This window comes from Heterodontus francisci, chromosome 11, assembly GCF_036365525.1.
Source record: "Heterodontus francisci isolate sHetFra1 chromosome 11, sHetFra1.hap1, whole genome shotgun sequence".
Lineage (NCBI taxonomy): Eukaryota > Metazoa > Chordata > Chondrichthyes > Heterodontiformes > Heterodontidae > Heterodontus > Heterodontus francisci.
In genome coordinates, this window is record NC_090381.1 from 79,708,693 (window position 1) to 79,728,102 (window position 19,410).

General features: G+C 44.3%; 1 protein-coding gene across 2 annotated transcripts in view; it reads left to right on the forward strand.

Moving 5' to 3' along the window:
* LOC137375323 (chloride channel protein 2-like) overlaps nucleotides 1-19,410 on the forward strand; it is a 495,095-nt gene that overhangs the window by 460,191 nt on the left and 15,494 nt on the right. For both annotated transcript variants that reach the window (XM_068042304.1, XM_068042305.1), the window contains one exon: nucleotides 15,127-15,231. In XM_068042304.1, the coding sequence (XP_067898405.1) occupies nucleotides 15,127-15,231 (105 nt within the window). The remainder of the gene's footprint in view (nucleotides 1-15,126; nucleotides 15,232-19,410) is intronic.

The window sequence follows — 19,410 nt, forward strand, 5'->3', positions numbered from 1 at the left end:
AGGGGGTTTATATACATAATTCCCTGAAAATATGATTATGAGTAGTTAAAACCAATAAAAAAGCCAAAACATTTTTCTTTCTTAAATAGGGGCATAGAATACAAGTAATGATAAATCTGTAGTTCCGTTTTGGGTACTGCATTTTATAGGAAGGTCATTAAAGCTTTGCAGAATGTACAGGATAGTACAGCAGGAAGATGCCAGAAGTGGAAAACTATTTCTAGTGGTGCAGAGAAAGCTACAAATAGAGATTTTTAAAATTACGAAGTGGTCTGATGGAGTGAATAGGGACGGACGATTTCTGCTGTTGGGGAGTCACTGAAAAAATGAAGAGTAATTAGGAAAAAAATTCTTTATGTAGCAAGTTGTTGAAGCATAGATTGTTTTGCCACAGGAAATGGTTGAGGCAGAGAATTTGCCTGAAATTTCCTGGAAAGTCTCTGTCAAACTATGGCATAAGAGCTAACTTGTGCCCTTTTTGTTTCAAAGAAATTCACACGCTGCTGAAGCATCACTAGATAGAAATTTCCTTGATCATGTGCGCGACTTCTGAGATATATCTGCTGAAACTCTCTGCTGTTCATTTACATAGCCGCCCATCCCCATGCAAAAAGCCAGCTGGCACAAATCTCCTGGATTTATGCAATTGATGTGCCAAACAGCATGACCCAAGATCTTCTGATATTGGTGTAACAAATATTTCTGGAGTTTGATTGCTGTTTTCTTCATAATTTTTATTTTTAAATTCTTGTTGAAATCTTCACTATATTTAACCAAAATGCTTCCCAGATTTCTTGGATTCCGTGCCCCACAAGTTTTCAGTGGGACTAAGTAGTTAGAATGGCCTTGTCAATAAATGTACCCCTGTTCTGTATAATAATGGCAGACAAAGAGGAGGGGCAGAAGCAAGAGACAGCGAGAATGTGGTGCCATAGCAGATGTTGGCATCCCTGTAAATTTCCTTTATTGGTAGCACTGCATTTGCATTTGTTTTACGCTGGCTTTACATTCTGGCATAGTCAAACGATCAGCAATAGTGGCACATAAACCAGCCTAAATTTCAGTGTAATTTCTGCATAAGTGCAACCGGAGAATTTCCAGTCCAGTGTATCTTTTAAGGGAAAATTGGCTAAATGTTTGAAGTAGAGAAAGATACAGAGCTGTGGGGAGAGAGTACAGCCGTGTGATTAGTTTGGATTACATTAGCAAAGAGACTGAATGGCCTCCTTCTGTGCTGTAAACCTCTATTATCATTTTTTTTTTAAATGTTCGAACAAATGTTTGGACTAATGTTTAAGAAGTTAGTAGAGACACAAAGAGCTGAATTTTTAGGATGCACCAGGTGCATAAACGGAGGCAGACGGGATCCAAAAATACTGGCACCAGCCATCATGTCAGCTTTGCGACGCCATTCCCGGTGCCGGCAATGTTCACCAGGATAGCAATCCTGCCTGCTCCCCGAATAAGGCCAAATAAAGCAGTAAAAGAGGTCATTATAAGATTGCTAATGGGGTTGTTGAAATTTTTACAGGAGTGCACAGGTGGCATCCGCATCCTGGGGCTGACCAGCTTAAAGGCCTGCTCAGGGCTGCAAAAACAAACCCGACTTGAGCCCGACAGAACCACATTGACCCAAGCCCAACCCGGCCAGAGTCCTTCCAATTTTTCCTGCACCCGACCCGACCATCAGTTAACTTACCAACCATTTTTCACTTTATTGCTGATCTGCACAAGCTTAAAATAACTGTAACAAAACCACCTTTCTCATCCAAAAATTAAATTAACATTGGAGCCACTTACCTGTGATAGAGCATGTCTGACTCGGCCCGACCCGAGCCCGAATGTCGGACCCGGAAGTGCAACCTGCCCCAACCCAAACCTGACACATGTCGTCGGGTTCGGATCGGGTAGCCAGCCTTTAGACCAGCTGAAGGGAGGTGGGTACAAAGTAGGGAGCGAGTTATGGCCATAACAGGGAATTATTTCAGCCCCATAAATGAGTCAACGGCGCAGAGAGGGGCTCGGCCCATTAACAAACAGGAGCCCTTGATGCTGTGCAGGTGCCGGGGGCAAGTGGGCAGTCAGTGTCCGGGCAGTGCAGGGGGTTGTTACCACCACCACCCCACCCCCCCCCGCCACCACCTCTGGTATCACGGTGGCAGAAGAGCAGGGGGCAAGGAAGGCTGTGGCTGGAAATGGGGACATGACTCTCAGATTTTGGGCCCAGTGGCGATGAGCAGCAACACGTTCTGCAGGAAGGGCGGAACCCTGAGCAGCAGGCGGGCACGGGAAAAGGAAGCAGGGAAGGAAGGACATGGAGGCCATACCCTCAACATAGGATCTACCACCAAAGAAAGAGCTACCTGGGGATGACCGACACCCAGTGCCGCAGGCGACTGTGACTCTCCTGGCAAATGATCTCAGACATCTGTGATGTCATCAGTGAAGACCTTGCACCTCACAGCACTGTTTGCTCTGCCTTGCCTGTAGTCATCAACGTGGCCTTAAACTTCTTCGCTTCTGGCTCTTTCCAAAGGATCAACTACGGACCTTAGTGGTATCTAGCAAACAGCAGCACATCGCTGCATCTCGCTGGTTACTGATGCCCTATTTGCCAGAGCTGACAGTGCATTTAATTCACAACAGACATGGCCTCACAGGGACAGAGGGCAGTGAGTTTCGCCATCGCTGGATTCCCCCAGGTGCAGTGTATCATCGATTGCACCCATGTGGCCATCAAGGCACCCAGTGAGCCCCCCCCCCAGTCAGATTCATCAACAGGAAGGGCTTCCACTCCCTTGACATTCAACTGGTCTGCGAACACAAGAGCTTCCTCTATGTGTGCGCTTGCTTTCCTGGCAGCTACCATGTCTCCTTCATTCTCCGCCAATCTAGGCTGCCTCAGATCTTCACTCCATCCCCCAAAGTGTGTGGAAGGACCCTTGGGGACATGGGATATCCCTTGAAGACATTGTTGTGTGATCTATAAAAGTGATGTCCCTTTATGATCTTGGTATGCTAATGAGCTAAGTGCCAGGATATCATCATGTGACTACATGCTAGTCTCACTCTGCTACTGTAACACCAAGAGGCAAGTTCTGTAATAGCTAGCTTTGTATTGTATATATTATCTGTTTAATCAACCTGTTTGAGATCATTGAACAACCTGAATTCCACGCATCTCATCTGTGTTGCATCAGACAGCATAAAAGAAGCTTCTCATTGTATGGTGGCAGCAGTGGGATAAAAAAGAGCTTCTCATTGCATGGTGACAGCTGTGATGAGAAGAAAAAAAAATTCAAGTTCGAAGATCACAGGAAAACAGCTTTTGAAAACTACCTCTCTACAGCTGTAAGAGAGAAAATTAAAGAAAAATACTGGACCAAACAGGGAAAGAAGAAAAAACTTACCTCAAGCTGTAGAAGACACAGCTGAATGACAGGCTGCAAGGAAATTTGGTGAGTCATTCTGCCGACGGGCGAGGGATACTGCTTTAAAAAATAGCTTTTAAGTCCTTCAGCAGATTTCTTTTTCAAAAAGCTCTGAAGTGCTTAAAAATTGTTCTTTTTCAAAGCCTCTGTTTAAAAAAAAAGAGAAGACCCAACTCCCCTCCCAGGCTGAACGGTGGTCTGCGCCAATACAGGAGGCACTCGACAGTTAAAACGTGGGAATCCTTCATTCATGCAGCTTGCAGCTGAAGCTATAAAACGAAACCCCAGTATAAATCACTCAAGCCTGAAGGGCTTCACTCATCCAGTTTTTAAAAAACTCATAAAACCACTCAAGGGTTAAGAATTGCCTCTTGAATGGCTGTATAAACAAACTAGCAAAAAAGGCACTTGAAATACCTATTGGACAGCTGTGTAAACAGAACAGGCTTAGTGCTGGAAACTAGACAAACAGAGAGCTGATGCTGTCAATCAAACCAGATAAGAGAGTTTCTTATAGGGGAAAGCAGCAGAATCACAAAGCAATTTCTTAAAACAAGTTTAAAGCAAAACAATAGCAGAAACATGGGGCTGAATTTTATAGAGCCCTCGGCATTGGGAACAATTGCTGGGGGTGTGGGGAGGGGGGTGGACATGAAGATTATTCTGGATGAGGTCCACCACTGACGTCGATGCCGGCAGGGCCCGTCCCAATCTTGACGGCAGCGAGGTCTCGTGGTGGACCCTTGCCGCTTGTTGACAGGACCGCCGTTTAAATATTCAAATTAATTTACATACCTTAGGTAATGAAGTTCCCTTTGCTTCCTGAAGTGCTGCCGCAATCTTCATCCCGGTGGCAGGCACTGCTGCGCCTTCGAATTCCCGCCCAGAGAAACAAGGCGTGACACCTGTGGGAGGGGGGAGGAGGTAAGCTCATCAGTGCTGGGAGGGGAGACTTACCTGATTGGTCTAGGGGGTAATGGGAAGGGGTAGAGGTAAAAGGTTCGGAACTTTGTGGGGTGGGGGAGGGGAAGGCATATATTCGAAGTAAATATTGGGGGGATGGGGGGTGCGAGTGGAAGGGCAGGAATGATATGTAATGCTATTGGGGGGATGGTAAAGGGCCTGGAAAGATTTTTTAAATTACTTTTAATAATTGTAAATTAACTGTTCCTTTAAAAAATGTAATTGTCATTTAGGGCTCCGAACCCTTTAAAAATGCCAAAAGACTTGCAGGGTGATAGGTTAATTGGCCATTATAAATTGCCCCTAGTATAGGTAGGTGGTAGGGAAATATAGGGACAGGTTGGGATGTGGTAGGAATATGGAATTAGTGTAGGATTAGTATAAATGGGTGATTGATGGTCGGCACAGACTCGGTGGGCCGAAGGGCCTGTTTCAGTGCTGTATCTCTAAACTAAACTAAACTAAAATGGCACCGACGCCTGCACAGTGGTGCTGGACACCGTTGCCGGGGACAACTCACCCGCCCCCTCTACATCATTGGGTGGGGGGGACGGTCCGCCCCGGGCATGTTCATGAGCAGCTGTGTTTAAGATCACCGCGGATTGAATGCCGCGCGTGTGGGTTGCCAATTTTAAAGTCGCCTCTGTAGTCGGCGGCAGCCACGTAGAATCCAGCCCATGGATTCCAATTTTCCCAGCATGAACTGGAAAGCCTTGGATATCCTATCTGAGTTCCAACTGTTCAAACAGAGAATGCAGTTCTGCTTCACAGACCTAGTGATGGTAGAACCAGAGAAGCAAGTTCTAAAAATAATGATATCGATTGGAAATGAGGGATTGCACAGAATCAATACCGCAGGCATATCTGAAGAGGACCAGAAAGATCCCGCAAAGCTATGGAAAGATCAATTCAGATTAATAGTGAATTTTCAAATTCACTGCCTGGAATTGATGACCTACAGGCAACAGCCACAGGAATCAATAGACTAGTTTGTAAGCAGATGCCCTAGCAAGGGCAATGAATGTGACTTCTCAGAAGCTGAGCTGTCAGGCTGAATAATGGAGCTGTTGATCGTATCAATACCCATTGAAGTATTTCAGAAAGATCTCTTGGGGGAAATAGAAAGGTCACAGCATCGATGCACTGCTGGAAGATGGCAGAAAATACAAAGCCATTGCAGTTGGACAACAGCAATGCAGCCAATAGTATCGGCACCGTAACCAAGTCGAAAAGAGCAAGCAAGCTGTGTGGTAAGTGTGGTTGGTCCCACTCACAGTGAAATTGCCCTGAATTTCGAGACCTGTGCAAGGCGTGTGGTGTAAAAGGATACTGGGCCCACCTATGCAGGGATACTGGCTCTGAAGACGCAGCCAGAAGCCACAGTAGGACATGAGCCAACAGAAGACAGGTGCAGCAACACTACAACAGCAGCAAAGAAAGTGCCAGAGACCTGTATAAACGCCAGCCGATACATGAGGGCCACAGCAAAACAGTGATGTCCCTTTAAGATCTTGGTATGCTAATGGACTAAGTGCCAGGATGTAGTCATTGTAGTCATGTGACTACATGTCAGTTTCACTCTGCTACTGTAACACCAAGAGGAAAGTTCTGTAATAGTTAGCTCTGTACTGTATATATTAGTTGCCTGTGTAATAAATTTGTTTGAGATCTTCAAACACCTGAACTGCACACATCTCATTTATGTTGCATCAGACAACATAAAAAAAAGCTTCTCATTGCAGACATGACTACTGACCCCTTTATGGGAGCCCCAGACAGAGGCACAGAGGTGATACAACCAATGCCACCTGTCCACTAGGACAATCATTGAGCAGGCCATCAGGCTTCTCAAGATGCAATTCCAGTGCCTGGACCAGTCGGGTGATGCCCGACAATACCCGCCTGCCAGGGTCTCTGTCATTGTGGTTGTCCTTTACATGGCCCTCCAGAGAGGTGTGGACTTTGAGGACGGTGAGGCCCTGGAGACAGCTCATTGGAGGAGGAGCAGGAGGTGAGAGAGGAGGAAAAAGAGGAAGTGGAGGGGGAGGATACTTGCTGAACAGAGAGATGCCCCGGCTGCACAATGAGGTGGTCGGGCATGACACAGAGCGCGAATGGTTTGCCAGCCTGCCATGAATGTTAGAGATCATTTGATTCAGGAACGTTTCACCTGAGTCCCTCTGACCCAGGATGAAGGGCATCACAAGGGAGTCAGTCTGAGATACCTGGCACATCCTGAAACGTCTAAGTGCTTAACACCAATGAAGGAAGTACATCTACCCAGAGGCTTTTCCCTGACCATGGAAGAATCCATAATCTCCTTTTTATTACCGGCGTGACAGCAATACAAAGAGTCTTAGACCTGTGGCTTGAAGTGTCATCGTTTATAGAGTGCAAAGAGAAGAAAACAGTGGACAAAGATATAAGAACACACCCCAGTAACCCCACTTAGTGCTCTGCGCAAGGTGTGTCCTCCGTGCTCAGCCACTCCTCGCAGTGCTCCCCTTGTGGCCTCGGAGGAGGTTAGAGGCAGCCTCCTCATTTGTCTCTGCTTGCAGTTGAGATGCATGTGGCAGTCGTCCTCATCATGGAGGTGCCAGGGATTGGTGGGTGGGGGAGGCAGGGTCACCTCCACAAGCTGCTGCACTGGCGTCAATGCAGGGACGCTACACTGATGGTCCTTCAGTTGGAGGGGCCAAGGAGGCAAGGATGATGAGGGCACCTCATCAGGGGTGGCACTCTCATTCTCCATTGTGACATCCTCACCCCTTGCCAGGTGCTCCGGATTCTTGGAGGAGGACACCAGCTGGGGCACAACTGGCATTCCCTCCAAAGATCACTGCCACATGCACCACTGACCAGTCCAGACTAGATAGTGTGGTATGCATACTGTGGACATTATGCAGTTCCTGCTTGCACTCCAAGTGATGCTGCATATGGCTCTTCAAGAGGTGGCCACTCTGTCTATGGAGGAGCTCCTGCGCTCATAGCCATGAGCCATTGTGATGCACATGAGCTGGATGGACTCCTCCATCCTCTGCCCAAGAGCCCGCACTGCCTCAGGAACTTGGACATGCGGGAGCACATCTCCTGCTGCTCTTAAAGGTAGAGCATGCCGTCCAGTGACTCCAGAGACCCTGCACGTGTGCACAGCTGAGTTGGGCTGTGTCTGTCCTCCCTTCCCCCGAGGGGCACTGACCACAGCTCCCTCTGCCTCTGGCACCTCATCCTGCTCGCTAGTGCAGTGATCATCACCTAGTGCCACCCTATCTGCATGCATGATGGGAACCCACCGAGGTGATAGTAACTGCACTGGTGAACATTACGCCCATGCGGTGTGACGGTGCTTCTTCATCTGCCTCATGCTCCTCTGAGCCCGCGAAGGGAGGGGCAGAGGGTGCTCTGGGTTGGACACATGCACATGTGGGAGACAAAAGAAGAGATGATGAGAGCTTGCCAAGGTGAGTAGAAGCCTCTGCAGTGCTGAGGCTACCCAATGTTACTCAGTGTGCGACATGCTATCGGACAGAATGGAGTGCACTGCACCCTTATAATGACCTCATTGCCCTCTGTAATCACCAGCTCCACCATGCGCTCCCATCTCACCAGGGCCGACTTCCTCCCTGTCCACTATTCTGGCTATGTCTGTGGCACTCTCCTCCATTGGGGTAATGTGGTGGGAAAATGGCATCCCTCCTCCCTTCTGGGCCCTCTCTGTTGGACATTGTGAGCCCATTTCTCCTGCAAGGACAAAGGAGAGCAAGCTTAGACAGTGCTGTGCCCTATTCATTAGAAGGTGCATGTTTCATGGTGACAGGTCCTCAGCAGCACTGTGCCTCTGATCCACTCTGAGGGTTAAGTAAGTGCCCTGGGCGCACACTATTCCCATGTTTAGGAGTAGCATGCACCCTGAGGCTCCTCAGGTGGTGTTTCTGCTGGAGGGTGATTACCCAGAGACCTGTCCTGAAAGTTGGGGGTTGTACTCACCTTGCCAGAGTGTATGAGGTCATTGAACCTCTTCCGATACTGGATCCAAGTCCTTCATGCCACGATCCAGCTTCTCACTGTGGCTGCCACCTCCACCCAAGCCTCCTTAGTCTGGATGGCCTCCTCCTCTCCCTCACAGCCTTGAGCATGACATCCAGATTTGCATCCAAGAACCGAGGCTTACCTACGACATCTGGCTCAACTCCAGTCCTGTCCAAGGTTGCAGCTTTCTTCCTTCAGTCAAATAGCAGCCTCAGTAATAGTGGTGAGTTTAAATCAGGTCCAGACTTCATCTGACCTGCCTCTGTTCCCACTGCCCATGGTCTCCAATTGGACAGCAAACCCATCTCCATATCAATTAAGGGGTCATCCCCATGAAAATCGTGATGCTAGTCTGTTTCCCCTCAGAGGTGTGTCTTGGGATCAGTCTTGACTTTCATTGCCTGCTCTCCAATGCAAAAATTCAGCCCAAACATTCAGGTTATTCAAAATACAGTTGGCTGTGATGGGAGATGGGGTCATAGATGACTTTGATGAACTAAATGACATTTTCTTGTTCATGATTTTTTTTATATGTCATGTCACATACATACCCTTATTCAATTTAATTCCAGTGGAAGTAAAATTTCCCAAGGAGCTATTTTACATCTAGTGTTCGTGCAATTGCCTAAGGGGATATTTTAACTGGTACCAAGCTTGACAAATCCTCTCTCAAACTAAATATCATGGCAGTCACCCACACATTGCAATAAATTATTCTGCACAATAGATCTAGAATTTTGCGTTGAGAATAACGCTGAGGCTGACAGCCTTCTGGGTTTTTATGGAGTAAATCGGACAGCAGCTTCCTGAGTACACACATGCGCAATTAAAAGTGGAAATTGGAAAGTTGTGGTCCGAGTTACCCTGCTGCTCCATAGGCTGCGCTTTAACAGCACCTCACCGAGACTAGGCATTGAAATCAATGACTTGAGCTTGGGATACTTACCGCTAAGCATGCCAGAAAAAGTTAGAACTCGTACATTCAGGAGTTAGTGAATTTTTAACAGTGTGATGAGACATGATTACCACCAAACAACCTCTCTTAATTTAGTTTAATTTAGAAACTTAATTTTATTCATGTGGAGTTTAATTCCTTCAGAATTTAATTAATGTTGGAGATTTAAAAAAATATTTTTTCACTTTTTTTTCCCTGCCTTATCTCCCTCATTCACATCTTTCTTTCCCAATCTTTACTTTGTTTTCTGTACATGATTTTATAATGATTTAAATCTAATTTATACTTCCTGTTTTAGGAACATAGGAACAGGAGTAGGCTATTTAGCCCCTCGAGCCTCTTCCACCAGTCAACGAGATTATGGCTGATCTGTGACCCAACTCCGTACACCTGCCTTATCCATATCCCTAAATACCGTTTGATAACAAAAATCTATCAATCTCAGATTCAAAATTTACAATTGATCTAGCTTCAATTGCCATTAGCAAAAGAGAATTCCAAACTTCTACTGCCCTTTGTGTGTACAAGTGTTTCCTAATTTCACCCCTGAAAGGTCTGGCTCTAATTTTTAGACTATACCCACTAGTCCTAGACTCCCAACCAACAGAAATATTTTCTTTCTATTTACTCTATCTGTTCCCTTAATTTCTTGAAAACTTCAATCAAATTGCTGCTTAACCTTCAAAATATCTGGGAATACAACTCTCGTTGTGTAATCTTTCCTCATAATTTAACCCTTGGAGTCCAGGGGCTGGATTTTCAATCAGGTCAGGAACTGGAAACGGGGGCTAGTTCCAGTTCCCGATCCTGCATGGCATGCTTTAAGAACGCCCATGGGGAATTTCAAATGCTCAGCCAATTAAAGGACAGGGACCAGGCTCACTGTCCAATCAGGGATGGTGGGTGGGCACCCAATACTGGAGAGCCAATGGGAGGTCCTCCAGCACTCAGTGATTGAGGTGGGAGCTGCCAATTTGAAGATGGACAGAGAGAGCAAGAAGGCCAGTATTTGTTTTTATTTTTAAAACTGCCATAGCTGCCTGGCCATGATCCTGAAGGGCCCACCCCTCTAGGGGACGGCCAGTAACCAGGGCCCAGGCCAAAGTGGGCTGCCTGGATTGCCGATTGGAAGTTCCAATTGGCATAGGAACGGGGCCTTAATGAGTCCCGTAATTGACAGCCCATTGGGAAGCGACCCCAAGCCACCCTCATTCAAAATGGCTTGGGGTCGGGATCGAGGCAGCCAACTGGCACAGAGGCTGGCAGTGCGAAATTGCATGTCCGCCTGCCTCCAATCTGGACCATGAACGCATTTAAAAATCTATCCCTAGGTAACATTCTGGTAAACCTACGCTGCACTCCCGACATGGCCAAGATAGCCTTCCTAAGGTGTGGTGGCCAGAATTTCTCTCAGTACTCCAGGTGTAGTCTAACTAGGGCTTTGGATAGCTGCAGCAGGACTTCTACATCCTTGCATTCTCGTCCTCTAGCTATAAGGACCAGCACTCCATTAGCCTTTTTGCTAATTGTCTGTACCCATTCATGACATTTTAATGATCTATGCACCTGGACCGCTAAGACTCTTTGGGTCTCCACTGTTTCTAGCTTTTCACTATTTAGAAAGTACCCTATTCCATCCTTTTTAGCCTTTGGCTTGCATTGAAATCCATTTGTCACAGTTTTGCCATTCACTTAACCTATCAATACCTTTTTGTAATTTTATGCTTCCAATTACACTGCTTACATTGCCAAATATCTTTGTCATCAGCAAATTTTGGCTTTCTATCCCATCATTTACACTAGATTGCAGCATATAAGGCGACCCAGTGCATAAAACAATGCCATTTTTCCAGCCCCAAAAATTATGGGTGTACAAGTCGACCCCCCTTTTCAGCCACGACATGCTATACTCGCATTAGTAGTCAGCCTCAAATTGTCACCCCACAAATGCATGTTTTACATACCTTACAATTGGGCGCAAGGGATCAAGCAGGCGATACGGGCTGTGTTGCGAAGATGTGTGTGAGTTTAAGACACGCCCACACAGAGCAGACCCCGTGTGGTGAACGACGAAGAGAAATGGATCTCCAGCAAAATGAATGAAGAATGAAGCTTGGTTCAAGCAAAAAATCGTAACATTTGCTAAACCATCGAATAGCCGCTGCAGTGAGGGAATTCGGTGTTAGTGAAAAGCTGGTGTGAGGATGGAAGGAGAAGGAACCTGCCCTGAAGAAGATGACCAAGACTAAATAGCCCATGAGAACAGGGACCAGTCACTGGCCTGATCTTGAGCAGCGTGTAACGGAATGGGCCCTCGGAAATCGTCACAATGGTTACATCGTCACCAGAAAAGCGATGCGTATATGTGCACTTAAGTGGGCCAAATCAAACCCTGTGTCCAGCAAAGATTTCAGAGCAACAGCGAGTTGGTGTAGCCACTTTATGGAATGAAAATGTCTAGTGTTGCGGCAGAAGACCAAGATTGCTCAAAGACTTCCAAAATACCTCAATGCCAATGTTACCAGTTTCCAGCGATTTATCATCAGACAGTGGCAAAAACACTGTGATCTTTGTAGAATTAATTTATTCAATAAACTGTGCCACATTAACTTAATATGAATTACCGGTGTTATGTTTTATTTTTCACATTTCAAAATGCGACCACCCACACCGGAGGATCACATTTTATACTCAACGTACAAGTCAACCCCTGTTTTAGGAACGATATTTCAAGGCTTCAAAAGTCGACCTACAGGCCATGATACATGGTAAGTCATTAATAAATACAGTGAATAGTTGAGGCCCCAATACAGATCCTTGCTGGGCATCACTAGTCCCATCCTGCCAATCAGAGTACCCACTCATTATCCCTACTCTATGTCTCCTTCCGTTCAGCCAATTTCCTAGCCAGGTCAATATTTGCCTTCAATTCAATGGGCTTCAGCTTTAGCTAACAGTCTCTTATGAGGAACTTTATCAAATGCCTTCTTGAAGTCCATATAAATAACAGCCATGGGCATTTCCCTGTCCACTAATTTAGTCAGCTCTTCCAAAAATTCAGTCAGCTTTGTGAGGCATAATCCATTGTTTACAAATCCATGCTGGCTCTCTTTGATCAGCTGAAAAATTTCAATGTATTCAGTCACCCTATTCTTAATTATAGACTGTAGCAATTTCCCAACATAGATGTTAGTCCACCTAGTTTTCCTCTTCTCTTCCTTAAATAGCAGAGTGACATGCGCAAATTTCCAATCTAAAGGAATTCTTCCCAAGTCGAGAGAACGTTGGAAAATTATAGTTAGGACATTTGCAATATTCTCACCTACTTCCTTTAAAACCCTGGATGGAAACATGTGGTCCTGGGAATTTGTAATTCTTTATTGTCATTATTTTCTTCATGACTGTTAGTTTGCTGTTTCCAATCCCTAATTCAATTTTAGCTTCCTTGGGATTTCCAGCATGCTGACCTCTTCTACTGTAAATACTGATGCAAAGTAATTATTCAACATTTCCTTATTTTCCTTGCCAGTATTATCGTTATCCTGCCAACCTTTTCTTCCAATATAATTATAGAAATTTTGGCCAGAATGTTACATTAATGTGAAGGCCCCGACCACTGGCCAAAAAGTTGGGGGCAAGCCTGCCTCCACCGGGCCTGGAAGCCATGCCGTAATTTTACGTGGCCCAGACCTTAATTGCTTCTGGGTTGGACTTCTGCCCCTCCGAGGCAGGATGTCCCACCTCCGAGAGCTGCCTGCCCCTCCGAGGCAGGATGTCCCACCTCCGAGAGCTGCCGGCCAATCAGCAGGCCTGCAGCTCCTCAGTCCCAGCAGTGCCATCGGGAGCAGGGGCAGGAAGGTGATGGGAACGGCATCGCCCCCTCACCTCCCACACAATTTTATGCGTCCCGTTCGCACCCCCCCCAACACCTCCAGCCCGCTCCTGCGTGGGGTGCAAGATTCCGGCCTTTTTGTGTTAATTTTGATATCCCTTTGAGGTTTCTTTTTGAACTCCCTTTCTGTAGCTCTTATTATCTGTCTTGTCATCCCTTGCTGTTCTTTGTATCTTTCCCATTTGTCAGGATCTGTGCCTTTTTTTGCATTTTTATATGCTTTTTCTTTTAGTTTTATGTTGCCTCTGGGGATGATTTTAACACTTTGCAAGTGAATGGATCTTGAGTGAGTTAAAATCAGGCCCTGCGTTTCTCAGTGAGTATTCTTCAATCTGAATAGGATGAAAAGCTTCGCTGTTTCTCGTCCTGCTCACAGATGCTACAGATCTCCTGTAGAGGGCGCAGTGCTGGATCAGACACCCAATGATCACTAGTCTGTGCTCAAAAGCCTGTGAAAACTCTGTGGATAGCTGTCAGCAGAGCGAACAACGAGCACTGTTCCTTTGCTGCTGATAGCAAAATCCGGACTATGACATTGAACTCGGCTACAGGCCTGCTGAAACAACCATATTTACAAAACGCCTAATATGTACATTTTGCCTTTAAAAAGCTATATCGATTTGATATCACCAGAATAATTTTTGTAATTTCTTAATCGTACCCTAAAGCCCACAAAGACAGATTTCTATTAACTCTGAAGCCTTTTAATATTATTATCAAATTTCTTTCCCCTGAAGCCAGTTGAATTCCATTAAGGTAATTAATTCCACCTCCATTGAACTTTCTTAGAAGATTGTACCTTTAGGTGAAATACTTCCTTCTCGCTTGTCAAAAGATAACACAGCAAGTGGGAAAAGTGTAGTGGGACTAATACCATATTATTTATACAGCCCTACAGTTAATGATCTTTCAACTGCCAGATGGTGAAATAAAAGTAGCTGAGGGTTTGTCAGTGTCTATCTTGTAATTATAACCCTAGCATCTTCAATACATAAGATCTAAAATAGTTTGACAGATCATGCAACAAATATATTCTGGATCCTCTTGTCGATTTTAACTACATCTGTGCTGATGTCCCAGTACATCTTGCAACATAGTGACCACTTTTTCCCCACCTGAGAAACTATCATACACCAGTGCTACTTCTGTTGATGTCTGTGTGATCAGTTCTGATTAAAATTGTGGGTGACTTTTGACAGCATGGAAAAATTAATTCTATGTAGTGTGGTAGGAATTATGTATGCATGTAATCTGTACCGGTGAAGTATGATGAATTTCCCTATAGAATATTGATTCCCTAGATTATCTGCTATTTTGAACTGAATAAAGTCCTATATAGAGTTAAGTAATGACCAGTACACCAGTATGTAGTGTTGAAGTTTAAAATCTCATGAACATTGTTTTGTACTGCATTTCATTATAAGGAATCAGCTTCCATGTATATCTAAAAAGCTAGTAGTAAACAAACAACTATTTTAACTGACTATAACTTCTTTTATATTTATGAACGATAGTGTGTTATTGCAGCAGGTGGAGGAATTGAGATGTTGATTGGGATTTCCAACTTGCTTTCAAAATGACAAAATTCAGAATCACAGCAAAGCATCAGTGAAGTTAGTGTCCACTGAATTGATATTGAGTTTGTCTTATACGAAACTAGAATTTCTGCCCTTTACTTCATATTTCCAGTAATAACTGATGGAGTACTGGACTAAATTAATATATATCACACCATACAGCAAAGTGCCACAATTCATTGTCCAAATGGAATTCGATTTAATTTTCCTACAACCTAATTCAGTTGTGAACCTTGAAACACTACAACAGCAATTTAATAATTAAAGATATTTCTCTAGATTGTTGAATGGGAGGACAAACAGTTCGAAGAGCAGGTGGACTTCAACAATTGTAAGATCGACCCAGCACCCTTCCAACTTGTAGAATGGACATCTCTCCACAAGGCAAGAAACATTAGATTAATTTTGCTGGCTGCATTGCTAAAGCCACTTAGTGCAGGTTTTGTACCACTGAATTCAAATCAAGTTGCTGCAGAACAGATTATTAGCTAAATGACTATTTTGTGCTGTGAGTTTTAGTTTAATATTACTCATTAAAAGTAATTCAAATTTTAATTAAATATGTTTGAAAATTACTTAAGACATTTCGAAACAATTGTCAATGAAGCATTTCATTTGAGAGGTTGGTATTATTTTGTGTGACTGTGCAATTATTCAGAAACTGGATCTTATTTTTTGAAACTATGGGAATAATATTAATCTTCACCACTTGGGTGGTACTGTTGTGGAGTGGGTCCCTTCTCTGTTGTAGAGTCCACCTGATTTTTAATCCCTCTGAATTAGGAAAGCTTGTATATATACAGTGCTTTTCACAACCTCAGAATGTCTCAAAATGCCTTACAGCCAATTAAGTACTTTTGAATTGTAGTTACTATTATGGGAATAAATTCAATGGGCAGTCAGTCGACTCCACCAGGCAATAAAGGTCAAAATAATGCTTAAAAAAATCTTCAAAACTGAGGAGTAATGTAAGTTTTAGCATTGAGTGGATATTCTGGAGTTTAATTTGAATACTTTAGGACCCAGGAAGAAATTTCTGCTTTGACGAAGGGTCCGTACCAAAACATTAACTTGCCTCTTCTCTCCACAGATACAGCCTGATAGTTTTCAGCCTTTTCTGTTCTTGTTTCAGAATTTCAGCATCTGGAGTTTTTTGCTTTTAGTTAGTTAGGATTTCTTCACGCAATATTTTCCTTTAGTCATGTCTAAAAGAGTTTACCTTGTTAATGTTTGCAATGTTATTACATAGCATGATGAATGATTTGCTGACTGCTGTAGTGCACACTCCAGACTGTTCTTGGTCATCATGATTCCTCTGCTTGTATTTTTACTGACCATATATACCTACTGCAACTGTTATTAAGATATTTCTTATCAGAAAAACATAAAGGATTCTGCTATGGAATATGTTTATATACTTAAAATCCTAACTGGTTTTAATGCATTTTTATTTCATATATGAAATATGCAGTTGGCATTGAAAATTAGTAACAATTCACTAAATAATGGGCATTGAATTTGCACAGTAGAAATGGTGATGCATTTTCCCTGCAGTTTTCAACAAACACTGCTACAAGTAAAAGTAATTGCCTTAATGTGGATAATTCATAATGTAGGCAGCAGCGAGGTTGCTGTCTCATTGTTTAAATCTCTGATTTGTGAGTGTGTGTTACTGCATCGGCACGTAATCCATCATGTAGTGTAATAACATTGCAAATAATACTGTGTAGAACTACTGATATAAATATTTAAAAGAGGAAGATAATAAAGTAAGATGGTGTTTGTCTCCACAGAGGGTTGGGATTACAAAAAAAATTTTGAAATGGAATGATGCACTGTTTTCTTTACGTACATACTCGAGCACAGTTTTAATCATTATAGATCTATCCTATCATTGTGTACAACATGCACATTTGATTCTATTAAGGCCACTGCATTAAATTTCTTATGACATTATGTGTAAATTATGTTCTGTTCGCCACACTATAGGAAGGATGTGATTGCACTGGAGAGGGTGCTGAGGAAATTCACCAGGATGTTGCCTGGGCTGGAGCATTTCAGCTATGAAGAAAGACTGGATAGGCTAGGGTTGTTTTCCTTAGAGCAGAGAAGGCTGAGGGGAGACCTGATTGAGGTGTACAAAATTATGAGGGGCATAGATAGGGTAGATAGGAAGAAATTATTTCCCTTGGCAAAAGTGTCAATAACCATGGGGCGTAGATTTAAGGTAAGGGGCAGGAGGTTTAGAGGGGATTTAAGGAAAAAAATTTCACCCAGAGAGTGGTTGGAATCTGGAACACACTGCCTGAAGGGGTGGTAGAGGTACCCTTATAACAGTTAAGAAGTATTTAGATGAACACTTGAAACGCCATTGCATACAAGGCTACGGGCCAAATGCTAGAAAATGGGATTAGAATAGATAGGTCCTTGATGGCCGGCATGGATACGATGGGCTGAAGGACCTGTTTCTGTGCTGTATGACTCTATGACGCTAACTGACCTGTAATGTCTTAGGAACTGGATGCTAATGTTAAAATACTGATCTTAGAATTAATAAACTAATGTAATATTTCACAGAGACTATTAGTCAGAAGAGTATACTGTCTCAATCTGATGAAGGCTTATCCATAGCTCTTGATATTTTATCACCTTTGTGTAGTGTTTTTACTATTGCACTTTATACAACAATTCTTCTACAGAGTAGCTGTTTTTTCTGCCTTCACAGCATCCAGGGTGATGAACAAGAATTGCACTTTTACTGAACAATTCAATACTATTTGAAGTTTTCATTTGATTCTGAAGCATATGATATTCCCATCAGTTTCGTTTCATGTGTTCCTTCTGCCAGATAGTCCCAGAATGGTATTAATGGTTGTCATCGAAAAGTTAGAAGTTCAGATCATTCCTCTTTTCTATCGTGCAGGAGAGTGAATGATGGTGAGAGGCAATTGAAGAAGGAAATTAATAATATTTTGAAATCTCGGGGAGTCGAGGGTTAGGCAGAGCAGGCCCGAAAGAGGAGTTGAGGCCTGGGACAGATCAGCCATGATCTTATTGAATGGCAGGGCAGGCATGAGGAGCTGAATGACCTACTCCTGCTCCTATTTCTTATGTTCTTCTGTTTCCACCCAGAGGGCAATTGAGGCGCTTAAGTGGCCTATTAATGGCCAATTAAGGGCCACCCTGCCGCTGCTGGGATCTTACCAGCGGCGGTGGGGGGACACTGCAACTCAGAGAAGGTGCCTTGCAAAACGAGGCACCCTCCCTCTGCGCTTCGGAGGTGTTTCCCAAGGCAATCTGTGGCCCACAGAGGACCCCCGCCAGGAATCAGTTTAACCCCGTCACCCCCTTTTCCCTGGATTGCACGACCGCCTCCCCCATCCCCTTTCCCAGGGCCTTCCGGATTGGCCCGATGACCCTGCCTCACCTACCTCTGGTCCAGGTTTCCAGCGCTGGGCCTGGGTCCAAGGCCTCTGCAGTACCGACAGTGGCCACCGCTGCTGGTGGTGCTGCTTTTACTGCTGAGCTGCTGCTGCTGAGCTGCCAGCCCTTTGATTGGCCGGCAGCTCATGACGGCGATAATCCCCATCTTTAAAGGGATGGGGATCCCAGCTCCTGAAACTTTCATTTAAAAAGACTGGAGGATCACTCCAGGGGTGGGGAGAGGGGAGCATGATGAGGCAGAGGTGGGATTTCCCATGCCATTTTGGCCCGACGCCAGGACCCCTGCCTCCAACACAAAATCTAGTCCTGTATGTTCCTGTCCATCTTAATCTTTCTTTGCAGAGGTTGAGGAATGGAACAGACTGCTGATCTGAGGAGCAGTGGTGATAGCTGCTCAAGGAAGTACACTTTTTATTTTTTGTGTAATGTTTAAAGGTAACTTGCCTCAGATTTCTTTGAATATAAATAAAAAGTAAACAGTGCAATAGTAATATATATTGATATGAATAGTAAAACGTGCCCATGAAGCAGTTAGAGCGATGATTATCCTTTATAGAATACTGTAAGTTCCCACACTTTATGTTGAACAGCAGCTGATTTGGTATGTGTGTTCTTTTTTTCTTTGTAATCAACACAAGTTCTATAAAATGGCAGTCACCCCATATATGTTTCAACTGGTTCAATGTCTTTTTATCAGAAGTAGAAACAAATTCTGGAAGTCTGAAATGAAAACAGAACATGCTGGGAATGTACAGCAGGTCAATCAGCGTTTATAAAGATGGGTTATGATGTTTCCCTTCACAGAATTAAGAATTAACGAGAATTTTAGTAATATTGGCCAGACTTTTACGTTGGGCGGGAGACCCTGCCCACCGGCCAAAAACTCTGGGGCGGGCCCACCTCTGCTGGGCCCGGGGAGACAACCTGGGATTTTTCACTCTCCAGGCCCTTAGTTAGCCTTGGACGGGACTTCCACTTCCACTTCTCTGAGGCAGAAAATTCCGCTTAATGGAGCTGCTGGCCAATCAGCGGTCCTGCAGCTCTCAGTCCCAGCAGCGGCACCAGGAGTAATGGCCACTGCTGGGACTGCACCCAGCCGACTACAGCAAGAGTGACGAC